The sequence below is a fragment of the Lepidochelys kempii genome, chromosome 7 (assembly GCF_965140265.1).
Source record: "Lepidochelys kempii isolate rLepKem1 chromosome 7, rLepKem1.hap2, whole genome shotgun sequence".
NCBI classification, from domain to species: domain Eukaryota; kingdom Metazoa; phylum Chordata; order Testudines; family Cheloniidae; genus Lepidochelys; species Lepidochelys kempii.
The window spans coordinates 80,620,668-80,641,028 of record NC_133262.1 but is presented as its reverse complement, the minus strand read 5'-3'; the positions used below and the strand labels follow the sequence as shown (position 1 = coordinate 80,641,028).

Genomic DNA, 20,361 nt, shown 5'->3' with positions numbered 1-20,361 from the left:
AAGGAATCAAAAATGGACACCTAGGCTATTAGTGGAAGTAGGAAGGGGAAAAAGTTTGGAAGGCAAAATAGGGAGTTCAGTTTTATTATTGTTATAAAGCAATATAGGAAAATATGGAGAAATAGCCAGATATGCTTAGCCTGCAGAGAATTTTGTAAGTCATCAGCATAGATATTGTTTAAAGCTGATGGTCCTATTTCCATGAACATGGAAAAGATTAATTCAGTTATGGCAATTCTTATAGATACACAATTTATCTCTTTATAAAGCACTTTGCCATAGACGTTTACACAGGACACCTTCATGATTTTAGACATTTAGGTCCAGACCCTCAATGGTATTTAGATGCTTAACGTCCATTTATTTCGATGGGAGTTAGGCTCCTAAATGCCTTTGAAGATTTGGGCCTTTGTAACTATTCCTGACTCCTTACTGCATTGCTATCTCAGCAAATGGAACCGTATTGCACATACAGCTGAAAGGGGGAATACTACTGGAATGTCAATGAACAGTTTTAACCATATCAAATGAAAAGTATCAGGTGTCACAAGAGAAGGAAAAGCTGGAGTCTTATGCCTAAGTAAGTGTTGTGCACTATCTCCGAATTGGCAAGAAAGTATGAACTCATTGTTGGACTTTGTCTGAGTGGAATCACAGCTAAAGGAATCAAATCTAAAAAGTAGCTATTATTTTGTTCACAGAAGGCCACATTCTGGAGGATGTAAACAAGTGCATCCTTGCACTGAGAGAACAGGCTGCTGATGATTTAGACCGTGCAGCCGGTGCCATCCGAGGGCGTGCTGCAAGGGTGGCTCATGTTGTCTCTGGTGAAATGGATAGTTATGAGTCTGGGGTTTACACTGGAGGAGTGATGAAAAATGTTCAATATCTGACAAATACTGGTAAGTCTGGATTTAAAACCAATTTAATTACTTTTCTGTTATACGCTGTTTGTGCTACTGATTTAAAATAGAATAACTCCATGATCTAATGAGTTAACACCAACTTTGTCTTGGGTTCTGTTATCTCCTCTCAACAAACACAGTATCTTTTTGTGATTACAGCATACAACTTTAAAAATTGAATCTTTATAAAAATATTGTTAGCCTACCAGAAATCCTTTTCACCATTTTTTATATAAATCCAAGTGACACCATCTAGCCAGCTTGTGACGAGTGAAGCAACAATTTTTAGCCGTGTTCTGCCAGCTGCCTCGTATTTCTTAAACATATTCGTGACAAAGTCATTGATATCCCCGGTTTGCTTTTATAATCTGTGTGCAGTATAAATGAAGCCCTTAGTGTTAGCAACAAGTATATTTTTAGTTCTTAGCAATATGAGCTCCAAGTGTAGCAGGAGCACCTTTTAGTTACAGGAAAGTTGAAAGTTTTTCAAAAAGAGAAGAACAATCCCTTTTGTGATCACACGTTGTATCTATGGTTATATGAAATGAAAAGAGAATATTAACTATGGTTAAATATCCACCTCTCCTTTGCTATGCAAAGTCTGATCCCTGTGCATCCAGTGGAGAGAATATATTATTAATTCCTTTATATATGGTCCTCAGCTGGGCCTGTCAAAGAATAGAAGATGAAGCCACCGTATTGATAAAAGGATTTAAATTGCTTTGTTGCACAACACTTTCTACAGTATCTACTTTAAAGGCTGATTTAAGATTGATGAAAAACAAATGTACAAAGTATTTTACCCTACATGGTGCCTTTGAGGCTTACAAAATTCCATAATTTGTCCGGCCATGCTGGAAGAAAAGCAGGAGGCAATGGATCTGGTTTAATTAGGCTGCAGCTTTATTCACCCAAAATATCTGGGTGTACCTGGCAATATAGTGTACAGTGCAGGTCATCATTATTTCCTTAACCATTCCCACCTGTTTGGGGAGCTGCTGCCAGCCCTCTCACTTTCCAACCTGGGCCTATTGCTGGGACTCTGCCGCCCAACACCTCATATAAGGGTTAAGGGGACTGAAATGGAAGTGGGTGGGGGTTGGCTCCACGCTGTCGCAGATACTAGGAGCCCTGAACTCCCTTCCCCATCTTCCTTAATAGATGCTTTCCTCGAAATCCTCTTCTAATCCATTTTATCTGATCACCATATCCCTTCTGTAATGAGTACCTGCACTGGATGTCTGCTACATGTTTTACATTACTGAGTCATTACATTTTAACTTAACCTCTCTGCCCACCCCACCAGGTCCCTGACCCACTGTGGAGAAGGTGAAAGAACCTACACTGCCTCAGCCAATCTGGCAGCAAGGGAAAAAAAATCCTTACCAGCCTCCAGGGAAAGAGGGCAATTAGCTTAACATGCACAGCAGATCATAAAGAAGCCCAGTTCTACTCTGATTCCATGGATGTGATGAGGAGTATTGGCAGCCTGATCCCAGTGAGATAGGGCTTCTCTGGAACTGCCTGGGTTATAAATACCCTACCAAAGTCATTGGGAAGGGCAGTGTACCTTCCTACCCCAACCTGGTCCAGCAACTTCCTGTTCCTCCTTGCCCTGCCCAGGTAAATCTTGCCCCTCTGCAATCAATTGCAGAGAGAGCCCTTACAGGGTAACAGCATTTTTTGTCCCAATCAGCCAGACAAAGGGGCCATCACATGCTGTTGTGGTGAGCAAAGTTTCATAAGGGGAAAGTAAATTGAATGTTCAGCCTTTCCTCCTTCCCCCTATTTCTATCATCACTTCATTGGGACACTGTAAGTCTGTTGGATGTAAACTGGATCCTTAATATCTACCTTTTAAACGGAAAAGCCTTTGTCTTCTATAAAAGACACCAAATCAAAAAGGAACTCCCAGGACTTGTGTGTTCTTTGACTAGATTTGATTTCAAGAGCCAACCTCTTACCAAATTGCCCTTATCCAGTTTTCTGGTGAGTGCAGACTGCTTTAGAATATAACCTTTAATTATATAAATGTTGATGTCTAAAGCCTACATCCATCAGCAGAGTTTCCTAAACAAGTCTTCAATGTGTTAAGCTTGACTGACATTCACTTAGTGTACATTCAAGAAATGAGGGACATTTTTTATGAGCTCATTCTTAGAGTCAGTCAGCTCAAATAGGTCCAAGTTGGAGCTGCATACATTGGGAACAGGAGTAGACTGAGGTCCCAAGAAGTTGCAAAAAGTGGGTATGATGATGTATAGAGCTTGAAATAAACATAGCCTTTGTTTTCCCTCTGACATTTTGATGAGGAGAAAGCCTAAGAAATTGTAGAACAACACACCTTTCTCATTACCTCTTAAATGAAACAACAAAGACAAATAACCGAATAAATGAGCTATAGAGAAGCACAGCCGTCTGTTTTCTGGTGCAATCTCAGCCCTTCCTCCTTGCGGATGGGTAGTGTTTAAACACTGTGGGAACTGACACTGATTTCTGTTCTGTTGCACTGTAGTGACGGAATATATCCCTAAATTGGTGTATCTAAGACAGACAGGAAGAAAAACAGCCTTTTTTGTTGGAAAATGTGGTTTGTGTCAAGGCACGTTGGGCACAGTGTCATGAGTCTGAATTTCTTTGTAATATATTGAACATCAGAATCCAATATCCCTAAATTATTCAGTAAGAGTGAAAAGAAGGAACATACATTTTTCATTGTTATCATTATTTGTACATTCTTCAGTGAACAAATATGAAATCCTGAGAGGTTGTTTTCTCACTTTGACTTCAGTGGAAATGGCAGGTGCTCAAAATCACTCAGAATTTGCCCCAATAAGCATTGTCATTGTGGGGTCCTTCAAGCAAAAACCAGCCAATAACCAGGTGGGCTTTTACTTAGAGTTATTTGTATTTATGCTGCCATTGGCTGCTAATTTAGTTTGCATAAATTACCCAGGGCAATGTAGTGATCTCTCTGCTTCCTCTATATCTAGTGCAAATGAAGCATGTTTCCGATGGCAGATCACTGTTAGGCCCATCTTTTCCCTGTTATTAATACTGTCTGAATAACTATGAATAATCAGACACAAGGGTAAGGTGAATAGAAATATTTATTACTTTATGCTAACATACTAGGTGTACAAAAAAAAGCAGGAACACTATTTACAGTGTTAGCCAAGGAAACACATTTGTATGTAGGACAATATACAAATTATTGTTATGAGAGTAGATATTCTATTTCACAGTAAAATCAATGGGCTCATTTCACTCCACAGAGGGGGAGGGATAGCTCAGTGGTTTGAGTGTTGGCCTGCTAAACCCAGGGTTTTGAGTTCAATCCCTGAGGGGGCCATTTAGGGATCTGGGGCAAAAATTGGGGATTGATCCTGGTTTGAGCAGGGGGTTGGACTAGATGACCTCCTGAGGTCTCTTCCAACCCTGATATTCTATGGTTCTATGAACTCATTTAAAACCTCTTTGAGTAGATCTACAGAAAGCCTTATAAAATACTAGCAATCCTCTCTCTCTTTTAATTTTGTTCTACTGGATGGAAATCTGGGAGAACATTCCCTCTCTGTAGTCCTTGGAAGGGTTTAGCAACCAGGGAGTCCAATATCCTTCTGTTAGAGGCTGTCAGGAATCTTTACATTCAGTCCTATCACTACCCTTTCTGAGTTGGTGGCAGCACATCCTATCAGAGCAATGTCCAAAACTCAGCCAATGTCCACTGTAAGTTGCAAAGAACTCAAAAGATGATTTGGAATCTACAGTTGACTGTTCATTCCCTTTGGGGCACCTGGCACTGGCCACTGTTGGAAGACAGGATACTGGGCTAGATGGACCTTTGGTCTGACCCAGTAGGGCCATTCTTATGTTCTTAAGACACGTTTTTATTAGAGGCTTCATATTTTCATTGGATAATTAAAAACTTTTAAAATTTAGATTCACACTCCATTTCGTGACTGTATACAGTTTTACAAACATAAAAACACCTAGTTTTGTACAATTCTTAAAACAATTCAAAATCCACAGAGCTTCTTGTACCATCTTTAGTGTGTGTGTTTACTTTTTAAACAATATTTAGTGCTAACAGTTTTAGTATTTTTATAAAGAAGTGCAAATACCTCTCTGGGGCTGTGCAAGTGTCCAAAGTGCTGGTGGAGAGAACTTATCTGAAATACAAAAGTACAAAAACATAGCACGAAGGAGCTGAAGCACTCCAATACACCCTGTACAATCAATCTGTTTGATTTAATGAGATACATTAAGGTAGATGCAGGGATAAATGTTTTAGGCCTTTGGTACTGTATCCATTTTTCTGCAGAATTGTTTGTTATAAAGTTTGCTCTTAAGGCTATGTTTATTTTTCCAAGAGCCCATTCACAGGATTCACAGCAGTAGTCCAAATGACTTCTAAACAGCAACATACCCGTTCTTGTGTTTACTTGTATTTTGCTTTTGTTGTCCTCTCATATTAATCTTTGCTGGCAATTATTTCCATGGAAGCATTTGTGCCTAGGAAAGCCTACAGAGATTCTGCTCTTGATAGTTTGTGGAGAGAGGCCATTTTTATTTGATATTACAAATCTTCATCCATTGTACGTGAGTTGTTGTCTTTCTTAGGCCTGGTACATCAAAACCTTTGAGAAACACAGCATTCTTTCTGTACCAGGGGTTAGACACAGCTACTACTGTGGCCAGGTTTTGTAAATTCTGACCCACATTAAAAAGACTATCCTGGAACTTTTTTCAGCCTTCCGTTCTGGCTGCAGAAAAGTGAAAGTAACTAAATCTAACTGACAATCACTTTTATGTCTATTGGCAGTTAGTCACCATTTGAAGTGTGTTGTGCACAGTGTGTACAGCACAATCAGCATCCCTTACATTTAATCACCCCCTCTGTTTCTCCTCCTCTTGTAGAGAAGTTTCCTTCGCTGAAGGAGTTCCTTCCTAGCAACAAAGCTGGGCTTAGCATGCCACTAATGTAATCACTTCATAGGAGGTTGAAGATTTTTTGGGCAGGATTTGAAGAGTATTCTTTGGATTGTTATTTACTGGTGGGTGGATGTTTGAGGCAGACAAGGATTTTATTATACGGTATTTTGACTGTAAAAGTATACTTACTGTAAATGTACTAGGGCCAATTGGCCAAGTATTTACTGCGAATTAGAATTTAAAAAAATATTCACTACTTTTTACTTCAAAATCTATGGAAAGAGCGGATTGAACAGCATGATTACAGGTCTTGGACTATTCACCTACCATTTTGTGGTCCTTCCTGAGAGATGGGGCCAATAACTGTGTATATGCAAATTATATGTAGACTAAGGGTCCATAGGATTAGATTAGCGGGGGAAACCCCTGTAGCTCTCAACCCATCATGCTAAAGGATCCAGATCTGGCTTTTTACTGGCAACTCTTTCAGGGGATGGTGCCAATAGTTTCTTTCCTCTCCAGACACACCTGTCCGAATCATATGTGCATTAGTCCGGTTCTAATTTTCAGTCAGTTTTGTAAAGAAGCTCTGTTAGGATGTTAGCATTCCTAGAGACAGTTATAGATGGACTGATTTAGATAAAATAAAAACAACTTTAGTCTTCAGCTGTCGTCTGGACCAAGTTTGTTTGAAGGTTTCAGAAAATTGGAGAAACCCCCATCTCTGCCAAGAGATGCTTTCCCCATTACCCTTTATTTTAACCCTGACTGTACCCTGCGTAGATCTGGGAAGTTTTGCACAGCACTTGGAAGCAGAAACAATGATTTCCCACCACCACCACCACCTTTTTCACAAACCTGGTGGAAAAAAATCAATATTCACTTTATGTGCATCAATGTTCACTGTGCCGAAGATGACAACTGCATGTCTGTACATAGCAGCACCCCCTTTGTGGTAACAGTGTTAGTACTGATTTTGTTCACTTTACACCTGACTCTCCTGAAAGAAGGAATATTTTGAGTGATGACAAAATGTTTTGGTTTTGCAAAACTGGGATAGAGAAGCACTGTAAATAGAAAGTGTGATACAGTTAAGAATAACTTGTATAAAGTAGAAATAAGAGAAAATAAATGCCCTACAGTGTGTAACAGAATATAGACAAATATACAGACACTAGAATAAAAAGTAAATAAAAGTGAGAGGAAGAGCTGTGGTTCACAGTACTAGCAAGAAAGGTATCTGGACAGAGTAAAACTCTCAAATCTTTGGCACAGAGCTAAATAGCGGTAATAAAATAAAAGAAAACACTGATATATAACCTGAGGTATAAAATAGAAGACAGAGGAAATTATTTTTGTTCTGTATACAGGATGAGTGAAAGCACATTTGGAAATCTGTACACTTTCCTGCTCATTTTGGAAAGGATATTATGGAAATATTATGTATCAAAAGGCAGCTGACATCACACATCCACTAGAGGATCTTTAAGCATTCAAAAAGCTTAGAGACACTACTCTTTGGAAGATAGTAGCTTAGAAAAAAACTCACCAGTGAATATAAAATTCTGAAGGGAGTTAAAAAGATGCAGATGATGGCAAACCTTCTGCAAAAAGGCTATTTAAATTAGTGCCAAACACAAGAACACAGGAGCCCAAGTATGAGGGTAAGAGCTTATTCACTCAAAATTTTAACAGTTTTCAACACAATAGATTAGAAAGTGTTAATGACCTAACCCCTTATATGGCAGAGCTGGAGAAAATGAAGAACAATTTTTTGTTTCATTCCTCTCAAAAAGGACCTAGAGAATGATGAGGGGAAACTAACCCTCACTCACACAGTCTCTCTATCCTGTTCTTCCTTCTCTTCTGTCATCTATGAGAGCACTTAGTGTGGTTGAGATGCCACAATACATTGATGACATCCAGCTTTATATCTACTTTCGAAGTGATGCAACAAGCACCCTCACAAAGATTTCACAAAAGACAGACCAGAGAGATGCTGGTGGGGAGTGGGAAATGTTTCAAGGTGGTCTGCCCCTCATTTGTCACAGTGGTTTGAAGTTCTAAGGTTCTGCTTCTGTCATAAGTAAGCTTGGATGACCATATAGTGACAGTGGCAAGAAATGCCTTCCATCTTCAGCTTGCTAGGAGTTGTCTCCCCTCTCAGTTGAAGATAATCTCAGTGATTCATAGTTCTTTCATGTCCCTACAGCATTTTTGCAGCAACAACACAGAGACTCCCGATTGCGCAGGACAAGTCTGGCTCTTTAGCAAGATGAGCCACTCTGAGCACATCATTCCAATGCTCTCTGCCTTCCATTAGCTCCAAGTAACGTCCAGTGCCAATTCAAGGCTTTTGTCTCAGTCTTAGGAATATCTAAGAGTTTGTTTCCCCATCTATGACCTACCAAGACATTTGTGCTTCCTTGGGGCAATGCAGTTAACAGGATGAGGCCTTTAAGAATTGGCAATAAGGTTGCTGAGGGAGTTTGACAGTGAAAAACGCTAACAGGTGATTAGAATTAGACAAAGTCTGACCTTCATTAGAATGTGCTTTAAGACCCACCTATCTGCTAAAACTTGCCCACAATAACTTTAGGCAAGATGACCAATAAACTAACCAAATAAAACTGAAGCAGGGCTTCCAAGAATCTTGGAAGAGCACAATCCACTATACAGTCTTCTTTAGATTATCAATTTGCAGATATAATGTTCTTTTTTCCATGCGTGGATACTCCAGCAATGGATGTTACAGAAATTCTGAAGATATGTTGATTATGGCTGGACTGAAAGAGAATAAAAATTTAACTAAAAGTCCTACTGAAATTATAACTCAACAATGGGGTACTGTAGATTTTCTGAGTCTCCTCTAGTGTAAAATGTCTGATTTACAGAAAGTCCTTGTATTATTGTGATTCTACTTTGTAATATTAATTAACCAAGAGGACAATGCTCTATGAAATCAGCAGGGAGCCACTTCCATCCCTGCCCTACTTTTAAGCAGGACAAATCAGAGTCAACCCCAAAGGGAAGGGACAGTTCTCCAGAAACGTTCACAACTCCTTGATTACTGACCTCACTCTACCCTTTTCTTTCTGAACTTCATCTGGTATCTTTTCAAAAGGGTCTTTCTCTGCTACTTATGCCTGCTTAGCATTACTTAACTGATCTATTGGCAGACCTCTCATTGTAACCATTTAGTACTTGTCACTGACCTTGGTCTCTAAAAATGGAAAGTATTTGTTTTATCTTGTGAGCTAATCATTTCTAACAACTACACAGAAATAAAATTAAAAAAACCACAACAACCCATCAACAAATATTGTAAAGCCCATACTCAGTGGTAAACTTGACCTACCCTCTACAGAAGCATGGAATCATATACATATAGGACTGAAAGGGACCTTGAGAGTCCATCCTTCTGCACCAAGGCAGGACCAAATAAACCTAGACCATCCCTTCTTAGAAACCTTTAAGGATGGGGATTTTACAACGTCCCTTGGAAGCCTATTCCAGAACTAAATTACCTTTATAGTTAGTATGTTTTCCCTAATATCTCACCTAAATCTCCCCTGCTGCAGAGTAAGCCCATTAGTTCCTGTCCTACCTTCAGCAGACATGGAGAACAATTGATCACCATCTTCTTTATAACAGGAAGGTCCCCATGTTTCTATAGCACTCTGCCCCCAGCCCAGCAAAGCAACCAAGCACATGCTTAATTCTGAGCAAATTAATAGCTCTCCACTGACTTCAGATGTTCACTTCCTTGCTTTGTAAACACCATTACTATATAGAGCTGCTCATCCACCTCTTCCTTCTGTTCTCCCTCTTTCCTTTGTAGTTTGTCCATCTATATTGACATTTCAGTTACGAGAAGTTTCTGTTATGCACATTAGTTCTCAATCTTCGTAATGTAGCACTTGATTCAAAGCCTGTGGAAGTCAATGGAATGACTTCACTGTGCTGTGCATCAGATCCTTAAGGAGACTTCTCGTTCCCTTTGCTTAATAAATATTACAAGGTACAGCAATGAACTTTGGGAGATAATATACAGCAACACAGATGGTGTAGAAAATGTACAGAATTGACAAGTAGATCTTATATTTAGTGTTACTTGAATCATCTTAAGTTTATACTCAATATTTGGCTGGCACCATTTGGAAGAGATCTGTTTTGCAGCTGACAGTGATGTGTTTTCACTGGTATTTAAGTATAATTAAGAATTTCAGTGTTTTATTTTGTGTATCACACCGTATTTTTTCTCCTACTTACCTTTAAATGTCTACAGTCTACCATGAAACATACCTTTCCTTGATGAAATTGTTATTTCAGTTATTGCAAGTTATTTACTGTAATGGACATGGCACTAAAAAACTAGAATGACCTTTTTTCCTAATTTAGGTTTTACCAGAGACCATTCAGTCTCTTTATGTTTTTGCCATTTGTAACATGTATCTCATGAAAACAAAGCATCTAATTTTTTCAAAATTAAAGTTGTTTCCGAAGTTTTCCCAGCTTGGGTGGGATCTGTCTTCTGTGGGCTAAATGCATGCTGGGAACATTGGGCAAGAGTATCCCTTCCACTATTTCACTTAGTTTCAGATTTTAAAAGAATCCAGCACCTATAATCAAAACCAGATTTTCAGAATGGCTCAATTTCCATGTAGCAACCAAAATAAGTGGACAGATTTTCCAAAGAGCTCAACATATTGGGTGAAAATCTGTCTGTTACCATCACAATGGGAGCTGTTGGGTACTGAGCACTTTTGAAAATCTGGCCCAATTGTAGGTGCCGAGCATTTGGAACTGTGGCCCTGAGTTCTTTTGAAAATCTGGCCCTGTGATGCTAAGATAGACAGATGCTATGTAGGCACAACTCACCCTCCCCATCTATAACAGAGGAATGCCACATCTATGGCACCATCTCTGTCCCCATTGCTACCTAATAAATGACTTCCTCTGAGGCTTGACATGGAAGTAGCTTTGCTGGGTTTTGGGGGTGAAGATGAAAGAGTATAGTAGTTGCTAGACAACATTACCATTCCTTGTTCATCCAGTGGATATTCTAGCTGGCATAAATGCTGCTTTTGGTACTTACTCCTGTTAAGTCCTCACCAGATCTGTTACTCAGGCTCAGGGGGAACTGGTCACTGGCATTACAACTCCTGCAGATTCTAAGGGGGTCCCTCATAGTTAGATTTCCAGGCTCCATAAGAGATGTGAGACCTCACCTTAGCCAGCTCCAAGTGAGCAAAAACCTTTCAGGGAACTCTTTTTAGAAGACTGCAAGATTAACTGTATGTTCTGCTCTCTCTGCCCATGTGAACATTTCTGTGCAAGCGGGTGATGTGGCCCTTTATGAAAAGAGGCATATTTATGGGACTGAAAGGGTCATTTAATCTTTGTGCTCACTTATAGCCATCTCCTGTGAGTTTTTCCTATTCCCAACATTTCCTCCAAAGTTTCACTCAGCCTAAACTGTGTTTTGGAACTGAAGGTATATGAAACTGCTGAATCTACTATGGTCTCTACTTGAAACAATAAATCCCTTCCTGGCCCTGTGAAGATGAAGAGGGAGAGAATTAGTCTGAAATTCAGCCTACTTTTACCTAAAAGGATCACAAACATCTTCACAAACTTGGGCATATCCAAGTTTCAGAAGTATGCCTGAGAACAGGTAAATTTCACCTGCGTTCATTACAAAAATGTTCATAGCTGTTGCACCAACATATTTGTAACAGCACATGTACAACAAGTGTGCATCCTGGAACATCACTGTTTACACAAAACCATGAATATTTCTAATGACAGCTTCTAACTATAATAGAAATGAAACCAAAGAGTATTTTTGGAAAGGATTTGATTAATTATGAATGCAAATTATAGCTGTCAATTTATCATTAAATCTCCCAACCTAATTACCCGAGCATTTATTTGCAAGGTGTTGCCTTCCAATGTTCACTGATTATATGCATTATTCCAAATTTTTTCTTCCCTATGCCTATTGGACCTTAAAACCTATGCTTATAAATCAAAAATCTAGCGTATCCACGGATTCCACTCATGATACACTAGAAGTATCCTCTGGCGGTGTCTTTAAACGGAATTAGTTTGACGGTGTCAGATACTTGTCTTAATTTGTTTGCAGGGTCTATTTTTTGGTCTATTTTTGCCCTCAATAGCACAAACTCTACAAATGTCCACTGAGTTGTCTTAGGTAACATTCATTTGTAAGTGGTTGAGTTTTAGTACTCCTGTCAGAACTCTAGTAATGATTTTGCTTCTAATGATAATTCTTTTTAATTAAAGGAGTACTATATATATATATATATATTACACACTAAAGACTAACTAACCCAGATTGAGGTGCCTGTAGCGATGATTTGGAACATCTTGATACATTAAACAGTAATAAGTCACCAAGACCAGATGGTATTCACTCCTCCCCAGCATCCGGACCCAGCCTCCCTCCTAACCCGGCCCCTTGTCCCAGTCTCTGCACAGCCAATCCCAATTCTCTCCACAACCCAGCTCCTGGTCAAATCTGTTTACCTTCTCACTGCTTCCTGTAACGTTGGGTTCCTTGTCCCAGTCTCCTTGTCTGGCCAGTCCGGGTATCCTCAGTCCTGTAATGCCTCAGAAGATTTCACTGTTTCCCTGCCAGCCTCCTGTTTCTCAGCCCCCACTGACTCCCAGCCTCCATTCCCTCGCAGGTCCCAGTTTCCTTGCCCAACCACTCCCGGGCTGGCCCTCGGCGCACCCCCCCCATCAGCACACTCCCTCCCGAAGCCCCCCACAGTGGCCCCAGTGCACCCCTCCAAGAATTAATCGTGGGTGTTTTTAATATAAGTCATATACAGGTCACGGGCTGCGACTAAATCATCACCTTACCTAAAATCAGGGAAGTAGCTTTCAGTCTTATGCCACTAATTAAAAATTCTTACTTGGCTGAATGATGTTCATTTGGCTAGGGAAATCCCACCTGCATGTTAAAATTACTGGAAATGACCAGCTCAGGGAATTCGTCAGTGTCGTTTTCAAGATTCCACTTGCCATTCAGGGCTATCAAACAGGACAATAATATGTAATGACTTTCAGCTCGAAAATCAAAGGTTTATGTCAAATGAGCTAAAGGTGCATCCTCTGTAGCTCAGCACCTTGAGGGAATAAATACGTGGCAGACACAAATATACTTTACATAGTCCATCCAGGAATGTACATATGACAACTGATCATACAACACTGAAGTTTAGCAAAAGGAAGAGTTTTGTTGGTTTGTCTCAAAAAAGTTCAAGAAGCTATGGTTTGAAAAGTGTTTCACTAATTCAAGATGATTTTAGTGCATAGTGAGTACAGTGCCAAGAACTTATGCTTAGCTCATATAATGTTGTAAACTTAATATATGGCTTAAATATTGTACAGAGACTATGGGCATATTGCAAATATTACATCTCTTGTTGCCGCAAAGAATGCTGCCTGTTTGAATGGGTGATAAAATACAGTGTGTGTAATTAACCTAAATAGAGATAAACCCATGGTGTTTTGCTGGCCTGTGTAGTAACAATAGTATTTTACTATTTAAGGTATTGTATAAAATGCTCAGGGGAAACACGTCTTTTACTATGCGAGATGCAAAGTTTATATTGCATTAGGTGAACAAAATTCACGTTTAGTAAGATACAAAATATTTTAAAATCCATTAAAATAGATCATTAGCGCTGCAAAGTTGATATTTTGTAGTTCTCCATAGGCAGACATGAGTAATAAATACCTTATTGTTGGCAGATCTACAGGGTGTGCACAAATCCCTTGAGAGATTTGAATAGAACCTTTTCTTAAGTTTAATTGAGAATATGTACCAAATCTGGAAGCTCTAAAGAGACAGCAAAAGGATATTATATTTTTTCCATATTGTGCTTCATTGTAATTTGATATTTTTAATGCGGCTGAAGCTTCCTGGATGTACAAACACACACTTATATTGATAAGAGTATTGCCATTTATGGGTTGCTACCTTTAGCAACCTTTAACCTTATACTTGTAGCAGAAGAAAAAAAATGCAACAAGGATATCTTTATCTGGTATCCTAGCTTGGGTGGTTCTTTCACGGTCTTCAAACAGCTGTAGAAAGTAAACAAACAAACAAACAAACCCTCTAAAACAGATTTATATGTTATTTGTATATTTTTAAAGTTACAGTGGATATCAGCCAGAGTTGGGTTATACCGTATGTATGTTTTTATCCATTGAATAGCATCACCAGCAAGGGAATCAGTGTTCACCAAAATCTGTATATGAAGCAGTTTAAATAATTTTTAATTCTCATTTTTCATACATCAAAGCAACCACCAATCCAGAAAAAACTAATAGCTCTTGAGAATCAATGTAGCAGATGGAGGGAGAAGTCTGAAGAAATTTGGAGTTGAGACTCCCCGTGTATGCAGGAAGTGGTTCAGTCTGAATCCCTTTTTGTTGCCTTTGTTACAGAGACAGTTATAGGCTTTTCTGGCTCTCCCCTGTTGGGAGCCTTTCAGGTATTCCCCTCTCAGCACTAAGTGGTTGATTCTTTCTGTGCTGGGTCTCCTATGCCATAGTTGATTGGGTTAATGTTAGTTCAGAAAGCTATGCCTTGAGGCACACTAACAGTGATGCTATTTGGACTCATTTTGATTTCCTGTGGGAGTTTGTTCCATGGTTGTGGGGCTATTTTACCTGAAGAATCATTTGAAAAACATTCATTCATATATCAAAGATGTAGTTCCTTTCACAAGATAATCTTGTTGCTGCTCGGGGCAACAACTAAATTCAACAGCCTTGCTCCAGTCACTGGAAGAGTCAACCCTGGAGAACTGTAGTTTTCTCTTATCTTTGGTCAAACACATGTCCACACACCTTTCCAAACTTCCCCATTCTAGCAAGGGAAGGCTTGAAGAACATAGCCATCCTTTACAAACTATGGCATCCTGGGTTCTTTCAGTTGTTGAGAGCATCAGTCTTTAGTCCATGGTGAATCTTTATTTACGAGGATCTCTTGAAGAAAGGACCTGTCCTTTTGGATATTCAACTTAATGGTCTGGAGCTTAAAAGGCTGAGGATAACCTTGAAAGCTAGCTGACCTACTTCTACAATTGAGGAAATATTTTACTTCGAGGGCTCCGTCCTCTGGTTTTCCAGAACTGTAGTCAGGGTCCTAAAGGTTGGGGTGAAAAAGTAGCTTTATGTCACCTTCCTTTTCCACATCTTCCCTATTTTGGGGACAGCGAGGAGCCAGTTCAGCTCTGAGGCTGATTTAGAGCAATCTCAGGTCTGCTGTAAATTGCACCAACCTGTAACAGTCACCTAAGCCAAGAGGGGTTTTGTAGAGTCAATATCTGGCTCTATACTAGGCAAGGATTTCCCACTGCCATTAGGTTGGTGCAGATAACTATCCAGAATAAGATGGCTGTGCTCCATAGGGCCTCCATCTTTTTCCTGAGCCTTTTGGCACCTTGCTCTGCAAAAGGGAGCAGGATCAAGCATAATCAATATTATGCCACCTATAGCTTCTACAAAGGAATGAATCTGGATATATTTTAACAACAACAACAACAATCAGTTCAGTTATGAATTAGTCCCGGAAAAGATGAAGCCACCTGAAAAGAATCGAGACTCCATTTAAAGTATAGTATTGGCTCCTGTGCCCAGTATGTTTGATGTTTAGGAGAGCAGAGACTCACTGCTTAATAGTGCTGAACAGCGGGCCTCATTTCTTGCCATGCTTTGCAAAGAAGTTCAGCCTCCAGTAGGAAACCTTATTTAGGAAAACTTAATGTTTTCCATTTTTGTATTTGCAAAAGATATGCTTCAGGCAGATGTGTCAAAATGAATTCTCTGGGATCCAAATAAAAATGAAAGTCAGGGTTTTTTGCTCTTAAATTCTGTTGCCTTTGTCTTTTATGAACTTCATAAAGAATGTCCTGGTATGCAAATGGTAATCAAGAACATGCCATGTTTCCCCTTTGGAAATAAACAATAGTATTAGAAACTGCAAGTACAAATGGATGAATAATGAAAAATGTAAAGCAGGGCCATTTATGGGGGTCTGATGTGTTATGGTAAAGTAAGGCTCTGCATGTTTAAGACCCATTCATGTGCCTTTTGAAAGGAATAGGAGTTTTGCCACTGACTTCACTGGGATTGAGGACTGAAGCCTTACTGTAAAGTAAACTACCTAATTAACATTGTATTGTGGGATTTTCAAAAGCATTTAGCCTTGGCCTAACTCTGCTCCATGACTTCACTGCCTTTGAAAATGCCACTGTAATAGTCTGGACTAAGCTGTTTAACTTTCACTTACCTTCATATTGGAACATTATTGTTCTCGTGAAATTTGAGGCTATTGAAAGTGGAAAATAAAACTAAAAGCACAAACTCCCCCAACATCTGATCTGTTATCTTGTAACTTCACTACTGTGATTACACAGAAGAGTTATAGTTAATTTTGAGAGAATTAACATGTTTTGTGGGTGGTTTGATAGGTTTCATATAGTGGAATATGTGGACTACTTGTATGAGTGTTTATGTGTTTGGGGATAGATGAAGGCTGAGGTCCAGCTTGAAGAAAACATTTAAGCACATGCCTAAGTCCATCCCTATTCAGGAAAACAGTTCAAAGCATGTTCTCAACAGTTTAGCAACGTTTTCCTGAATCGGGGCCAATGGGCAGAAAGGTGCAAAGAGTCTTTTCTAACTTTGTAACTCTACTCAGGGTAGCAGCTGCAATTATAGTACTTGTACTCCCTGGATGCAACACTCCTTGTCTGTGAGTGTTGGGGTATATAGGCTTCACACTTTGACAGGCATGAAAGAGTTAATAGACCGACCAATGACTCCTGCTGCTGCCACAAAGGGTATGTCTACACTGCAACTAGACAACCTGCTCTAGTCTGTGCCAGCTGACTTGGGATCCTGGGGATCATGCTAAGGGGCTGTTTAGTTGCCGTGTAGACATTTGGACTCAAGCTGCAGCCCGAGCTCTGGGACCCTCCCACCTCGCAGGGTCCTAGAACTTGAGCTCCAGCCCAAGCCCAAATGTGTACAGTGCAGTTAAACTGCCCCTTAGCCCGAGCCCCACAAGGCTGAGTTAGCTGATGCGGGCCAACTGCAGTTTCTAATTACAGGGAAGACCTACCCTAAGGGTCCAGTTAGCAACAGCTGGCGTAAAAGGCTGAAGCTCAGGCAGAGAAGGGCTGCAGGCATGGAGGAGTGGCCCTGAGGAAGGTCCTCAATTATGGGCTAAGAAAAAGCCTCACAAGGAGACGGATCTCCAGCTCTGTGGTAGATGCTGACAAACTGGGAAATGGTCAGAGCAGCTCAGGGAACCAGTATGGGAGTATGGGATTGTAAACAATCTCCTTTAGCTGCCAAACATATGGTCCCTGGGCTGAAAGCCAGATGAAAGAGTGGGCCTGTGTCCTTTCCCCTTCCCTAGCAAGAGGGGACAGGACAAGCCTCGGGACCAAAAGAGGGAAAGCCTGAATAGCCCCCGGGGGGCGGAGGCAAAGGCCTGGCATAAAGGCCATTAGGGTTTTCTTTCTTAGACTTTTCTGATATCGCGGGAAGGAGACTGAACTTGAAAACTGACCTGGCTGGAGGGCGAAGCCATGGAAGCTGCAGGCAAGAGGTTTGCTCAGGCCTATTTTTAAAGCCTGACCCCGACCTGAACGAGGCACAGCCAACCCAAACCCGACCTGAGACTGTTGAGTCCTTTTCAGACCCGCTACTTCCCCCACACTGGTGCTGCCACTGTGGCTTCACTGCTTGGGGTCTCTTCAAATTTAGGGACAGACCCTTTGAACTTCATGGTGCCACTGCAACCTTTTGCAGTGCATCTGAAGAAGTGCATCTGAAGAATATGCATCTGAAGAAGTGAGCTGTAGCTCACGAAAGCTTATGCTCTAATAAATTGGTTAGTCTCTAAGGTGCCACAAGTCCTCCTTTTCTTTTTGCAACCTTTTAGTGCCTAATGGACAATGTCTTGTGACCCCATGCAGAATACATGGCTCCTTAGCTTGACAGCTTTGTAATATTCAGGACTCAATGGGGGAGGTGTGTGATGGACCCCACAGTGTGAGAGCCAGGAAAGAGTTAAAAGATGGAGCAATTACTTTTCCAGCTGTGACTAAGCAGCCAATTAGCAACAGCTAGCATAAAAGGCAGCAGCTCAGGCAGAGAAGGTCTGCTGCTAGAGGCTGCGTGGGGCCTGGAGGAAGCGCCTCAGTAGCTGGCTAGAAAGAAGCTGTACAAAGAAACAGAACCCCAGAGTGGGTATAGTGGAGTCCACAGCCCTGTGAGAGATGCTGATGAACAAGGATAAGGTAGGAGCAACTCAGGGAAGTGACATGGGATTGTAAGGAGCTGCCCTTAGCTGGCTATCCCAGGTCCCTGGGCTGGAAGCCGGAGGAGAGGGTGGGCCCGGGTTCCTTCCCCAGCAAGAGTGGACAGTAGAAGCCTCAGGACTGAAAGAGGGAAAGACTGAATAGTCCCAGAGGGGGGCCAGAGGCCTGGCATAAAGGCCATTAGACTTTATTTCTATTTGGCCTTTTCTGTACCTAGAAGGGGAATGAACTTGAAAGGTGATCTGGCAGAAGAACTGGGCCATGGAAGGTGCAGACTGCTACAGAACCAGAACATGCAGTAGGGGTGCTAGAGTAAAAGAACCCATGCAATATGGTGTCCTGGCATGAGGGGTACTCTGGTGGTGAGTGCCACTTGTTGAACAGTGCCAACCCAAGTACTAGCCATCCTGGGTGGAATGGGGTGAGTACAGATCAGACCACAATGCCGAGTTCATCAGGAATAGCTATATAAATAAATTGGTCTATGTAGGTCTGTAAACACAGGGTCGGGTGAGTGAAGAGTGCAGCCTTTAAAGGATGTAAGAACTACTTGCTCATATTGTGTAAATATCCCAAGAGTCCCAGAAGGAATATCTGGCTGAGTGAGTTTCCACAAGGTGGGCTGTGCATAAAAACCAGAGGTCTTCACACCTACATGTTATACATAAACATAACATAAACCTACATTTTGTTATACATAAAACATAACAGGGACTTTAACTATGCAGAATGAAGATTTACTTGTCAACTAACTATTTTCTTTTAATTTACTTATAGAAATGTAAAACTGCTATGGGTTGGTGTGGACAACTTCAGTTGAATCTTATTTGATGACTGAGTGAGGAAAGAGAGATTACAAATACCTTCAGAGTGCTGCAATTTAGCTTATGTTCAAATTTGTGTTCGGAATGAACAACAGAGCAAAATGTATGAGAGACAGAGTTCTAGCATAACATAGATAATGAGACAGGATTTTTTTCCTGCTAACAAAAGGTGCCCTCTTTTCAAGCTAAATACTACTGTTTTTCAAGCTGCCATCCTGCTCAAGTACTACCATACCTTTAACCTTCATATCCTTTCTCTGGGCCATTTTTAATCTGCCCTACTACATATTTCTTTACATGGCATGACTAAAACTAAATATGAAAGTAGAAAGTACCACTGATCATTATATCTATGTAACACACTCCAGGGCCAGTTCTGGTATCTGCTCTGTCATGTATATGCAGCTTTGGCAACACATAGTGATATTGCTGGAGCCATCATGGGTCAGGGGAGAGTTCCCCAGTGCAGGAAGAGCATAGGGCCAGCATAATCAACCCTACACTACCCTCCTTGCTGGCCACAGTGTAAGAGATCTGTGAGGAAGGCAGGTCGGAGGAGGCAGTGTCCATGGTGCTCAGAGCTCTGTGGAGCTTCTGGTCTATTACACAGCCATTTTTAGTTTGTTGTAAGTAGCGGCTCTGATTTGTGCCAGAGACTCTCTCATGCAGCAGTCCAAAAGTGAGAGGACACAAAGGTGACTTAAAGTCACCTTGGGGCCTCTGCTCCCCCACCCCCATCTCCTTTCCACCTGGCATGTTGCTTCTGTGTTACGTCTCAGGAGACACAGTGTCACAGAATCTGCCCATATATATTTTGTTTTTATGATGTTTTCAGATGCGCCCCATCATTCTGTTTATTTGCTTTTCATATTGCTGCTGTATGCTGCCTTCACATCATATTTGAACTATCCATGAAAACTCCTGCATCTTTTTCCTCTACATATCTGAGATGTTTTGACTATATTTGTCAGTACACATGACCTTAAACACAGACAAGTTAAATCTTATTTACCTTTGTGCTGCCCAGTTCCCCAAAGTGTCTAACTCGATCTGATGTTTATTACAATCTCACATTTATTACAATGCTGCCACCACCTCTGTATCTTATTTACCTTTTCTAAAAGGTTCCCATGTTAAGCACAATATTAATTTAAATATCCAGGCATCTTGCTGCTTCTGTGAACAGAAGCATATTTGCACTCATGGATGTAAGCTGAGACGAACAGCTGGGAAGTGGGCATACCACCTCCTTTCAATGCTGAGGTGATTCTTAAATATAAAAGTATTTTTTTAAATAACAGGTTTCACCCTTGCTGATCT

At 40.7% G+C, this 20,361-nt stretch overlaps 1 protein-coding gene across 1 annotated transcript in view; it reads left to right on the top strand.

Moving 5' to 3' along the window:
* Positions 1 to 20,361, top strand: part of CTNNA3 (catenin alpha 3) — a 928,894-nt gene that overhangs the window by 731,785 nt on the left and 176,748 nt on the right. The window contains exon 11 of the mRNA XM_073353443.1: positions 702 to 902. Coding sequence (XP_073209544.1) covers positions 702 to 902 — 201 coding nt within the window. The remainder of the gene's footprint in view (positions 1 to 701; positions 903 to 20,361) is intronic.